Consider the following 4,512-nt stretch of genomic DNA (forward strand, 5'->3'; position numbering starts at 1 on the left):
CAGCGTTCGCGCTGGACGTCATCGAGCGTACAGCGCTCTCGGGTACCGAGTCTCCATCGACGCGGCGGTGACAGACCGCACGAGCGCCTGACGCTACGCATAAAATTTTCTGCTACGACGCCTCGGCGGGCGGTGATCCGTCACAATGCAGACGCGCACCTCATTGTCAAGGTGAGAATACTGACGATGTTGTTTGAAAGAGACACTAAGCAGCAAGATTGAGCAAACTTAAACGGAAAAATCATTCTTCCAATACTCTTGTGGTGATTCGCACACCGGAAAAAAAGAAACTTGATTATACCCCCTCCCTTCTTTTCTCCCTTCTCCCTTCTTGAATTTCGCGCCTAAACCTCTGCAGCCATTGCGTCATTGCGACGTTACGGACTTCAAATCGTTTTTCTCGTTATCTAGGCCGGTCTTGCGCAGAAAAGAAAAGAAAGAACTCTATAAACTTTCTAGGTTGACACTTTGGTTCCTTCCGAATACAATGTATTCCTTCTTTGCAGATAAATGATTAACGAGACCCGCGTCACGCGCAGTTAGAGCGGAGACTGAATTGAGGCGTCGCACGGCCCATCTTTCTGGTTATCGTATTCTTCCTTAACCAATACCTCCAATCGCGGTAACAGTCACCGTTTTACTACTGCAGAAATGTTGTTAACCAAACGCAGCTTAACCTAACTATCTTCTTTAGTGTCTCTTTTATGTATAACTGTGGCGAAAGAACCCGTCGTCGAGCGTAACAAACGCGTGCGTGCCGAAGCACTGGTTAGGTATTTGTGCCGGTCGGAATTTCCTTCTAGTGAGCCAAGGACGCTTGAAATGCAACTCTCGAATACTCAGAGACTCAGGGACATCATAAACGTGCTTCACAGTCTGCATTTTGACTGCATTCTTCGGTTAGCGACCACGACCAGCTTGCGAGGCCATACGGTTGCTGAGACAGTTATTGTGTACTTTTGTTTCGTTCCCTGCAATAGAACGTCCTTTTCGCGCAACTTGGTGACTCAACACACGGGTTGAATTCAACAGTGCTACATAATCGCTCAGTCGAGAGTACTTTCCGGGGACGCCACCGCCTGAGAAGTCACCCACGAATTGCACTACACGGCCGACCACGGGAAAGAAGCGTCACGTTGGCGCGCCACTTAATCGCGTGACGCATAGGACTGCGGCAGTTCGTAGTGCGCGCGGGCACACCCGTACGGGCCAATCAGCGCGCCGACCTTGCCACCTGGCTTTCAGGCTTGCCTGCCTGCCGGCGGAAGAAAGCGAAAAGGGGGACCGCCCCTCCTTGCCCTCCGAAGCGAGAGGAAGTTTTTCAACTCTCCTCTCCCCCTTCCTCGCCAAGGTGGTGGCAGCAGCAGAAGGGTGGGCCTCCTTCTTAGCGAGGCGGGCAGCCGCACAGAACACAACCGGAGAGCGATCGGCGTCGGCTGCGGCGGCGACGTAGCGTAGCGTACGTCCCGCTTTTTCCTCAGACCAGCCCCGAGTAGTGGTGGCCCCCTCCTCGCCGAGTGCGTCGCCGTTCGTCTGTGTGCGGTGTGGTGCGGTGTGTGCTGGTTTGTGGTGGTTTCGGTGAGCTGGCCGAGCGCGCGTAACACAGCAGCAGTCAAGATGCGGATGGACTGCGTGGACCGGGCCGTCTCGTGGCTCTTCAAGGTGGTCGGCGAGTTCATCGCTCGCTACCCGGGCTACTTCGTCATCGTGCCCCTGCTCGTGGCTGCGTGCCTGGCCACGGGCATCCAGCGCATGGTGTACGTGGACGACCCGGAGTACCTGTTCAGCCCCGTCAACGGCCGGTCGCACGACGAGCGGCGCATCGTCGAGGCGCTGTTCCCGCAGAACACGTCGTTCAACTTCGACATCGGCCGCCAGACCAAGCCCGAGAAGTTCGGCCGCCTCATAGTGGTGACGCGCGACGGCGCCAACCTGCTCACGCGAAAGGTCTGGGACGAGATCATGCTCCTGGACCAGATCATCAAGAACATGACCGTCCTCTGGGACGACGACATCTGGACGTACGAGCAGATCTGCGCGCGCGACGGCCGCTTCTGCTACCCGAACGAGCTGCTCGACTTCTACCCGTACATCGACCAGATCGAGAACGGCACCTTCAAGCTGGAGTACCCGCTGCGGATAGACCGGGCGCGCCAGAAGATCTACTTCACCGGCGCCCTGATGGGCGGCATCGATCGCGACGCGGACGGCTTCATCAAGTCGGCGCAGGCGATGGCCATGTTCTACTACCTGGACACGTCGTCGCGCAAGGCCAACCTGCGCTCGCAGGCCTGGGAGTACGCCTTCCTGGACCTGATGGAGTCGCTCGAGTTCGAGCACATCCAGCTGGCCTGGTTCACGTCGCGCTCGCTGGCCGACGAGCTGGAGAAGAACACGACCACCGTGACGCCCTTCTTCAGCATCACCGTGGTGATCATGCTCATATTCACGGTGACCACGTGCCTCATGCGCGACGCGGTGCGCAGCAAGCCCTGGCTTGGCATCCTGGGCTGCGTGTCGGCCGCCGTGTCGGTCATAGCGGGATTCGGCATGGTCATCTACTTGGGACTCGAGTTCATCGGCATCAACATGGCCGCGCCGTTCCTCATGCTAGGTGAGTGATGCATGCTTTCTGCCAAAGTTGCGAATGCGCCTGGGCTGAGGCGAACATTCGAGACTTCGTCCTCTCGATCCTGGAGCACCGTGTTGCGCTTATCGTCGGTGATTCGTTCCAGAACTGTCGCGCGTATTGTTTCCTTGTGAAGGGAAACGTGTATGACCCGAGGCGGGAGATAAGGACAAAGTAATCTTTGCAAGGGAAGCTCTTTCTTATAATGGTCTTCTTTTTTAATTGGGAGAGTGCGACTGTCAAAGGTTTTGGGTAAAACGTTGCAGACCTTATTGTTATGTTTTAAAGGGGGCTGATGCACGTGTAAACACCATACGACCACCGGACGACGCTCAAGGATGCACAGTTATCATCATCAGCGTCACGCACCAGCGGACTCTGTAAAAACAGCTAACGCGATATCTTTTTTTCTGCTTCCTCCCGTCGAAACGAAGCACCAACATCTCTGGAAAAATGCTTTTGTTTCGACCTGCGCAAGAAAGCGAGACCCCCCGAAACTTCCGCCCGAGGTGTTTAGCCGCGTTTTCAATGCGCCGTCCGTGTCGCGTGGTCGTTCACACTGGACGATTCGAGGCCGCGGCGGGAAGTGTCGGCTTTAACGACTCCGCTGTTGGTTCGATGTCGCGCGGCGTAGCTCGTCCGCCCCACACCGTGCCTACATGGGATTGCGGGTTCCGAGAATGACGTGATCCGGCGCAATGCACCGGCGCGGCTAGACCGCGTATATATATATATGCTTTGACCGCGTCGGAAATGACTCACGGGGCAAGAACTCTCACGTGGAAAGAGTGACGCTGCATTACGTCTGCCGTTTCCGAATTTCGTCACGCGTCGAATCTTCGGACGTTCACGCGGAATGTAGCCATCTCCCACATGTTGATGCCACTAGCTACTGAAAAAAAGAAAGAGCAAGGCTGGTGTTCGTGGGGAGAGAATCAAGAATCGGTGAAGATGAAGCAATGTCGTTGCGCATGTTTTGATCGCAACTGAAAATGTGGCTAGCCACGCGAACGATGGTACAAGTGGTGCGAACAGGATAGGTGCTGCTGTCCTGTTCGTACCCCTTGTCCCGTTGTCGGCGCTGCTAGCCGTGTTTGCCGTAAACAAACCAGAATTGTTCCTCAGTCATCGCACCAATCGGCTACATGCGCAGAAGGCTTTTGGTTCTTAGTAACGAGGTTGAGAATACGCTCGGACAACAGATATGCTTTTAAGGCCCTATGCGGTCCTTCCTTTGCTTGGAATGAATGGGTATGTCGTCGAATCACGAGCACTGCTCTGGGGTCCCGGGAATACATTCAGCATGAACTTCTTCAGGTAAAAAGTTCCAAGCACACGCAATCGCAACACATTTTTTTAAATCATCCGCGCGAAGTATTACGTAACCGGTGATCAATCTCCTTTCGTGGATCCACCACATTGCGTCCAGTGACAACAAGGAATAGTGGAGCGAAAGAAAGAAAAGGGGCTGCGGTCTGAATAGATGGCACCATCATATTGCGCAAATCAAGGATATACCTCACGGGTACTTTAAAGATCAATATTTAATCAGACTAAAAACTGATGCGCCACCATTGACAATCGTGTGTGTGTGTGTGTGTGTGGGGGGGGGGGGGGGGGTTAGATTTGCTATGCAGCAGTTAAAATGAAGGCCGAGCTTCTGTTTTGCATTTCGCGCCAAAACCGCTGTCCCGATGACGTCATTATATGCCACAAACATCGCGATGTTTGCTCGCGCGAATTTGGGCCTGCGTTATGCAGGCAATGCTCATAAAACGCGTCAGGTCGACTTTTCGTTTATTTTCGAATGATGCTTGACCGTTTTACTTCGACTCAAGTATGGGCCCAGCTAGACGTCGCCACAATCGTAGTGGCCATACGGT

At 54.3% G+C, this 4,512-nt stretch overlaps 1 protein-coding gene across 1 annotated transcript; it reads left to right on the forward strand.

Moving 5' to 3' along the window:
* The first annotated feature begins 1,333 nt into the window (after nt 1-1,333).
* Nucleotides 1,334-4,107, forward strand: LOC119441769 (patched domain-containing protein 3). The gene has a single exon (XM_037706379.2). The coding sequence runs from the start codon at nt 1,618-1,620 to the stop codon at nt 2,620-2,622; it is 1,005 nt and encodes a 334-aa protein (XP_037562307.1). The 5' UTR covers nt 1,334-1,617; the 3' UTR covers nt 2,623-4,107.
* The last annotated feature ends 405 nt before the right edge of the window (nt 4,108-4,512 follow it).

Source organism: Dermacentor silvarum, chromosome 2 (assembly GCF_013339745.2).
Source record: "Dermacentor silvarum isolate Dsil-2018 chromosome 2, BIME_Dsil_1.4, whole genome shotgun sequence".
Taxonomy (NCBI): Eukaryota; Metazoa; Arthropoda; class Arachnida; order Ixodida; family Ixodidae; genus Dermacentor; species Dermacentor silvarum.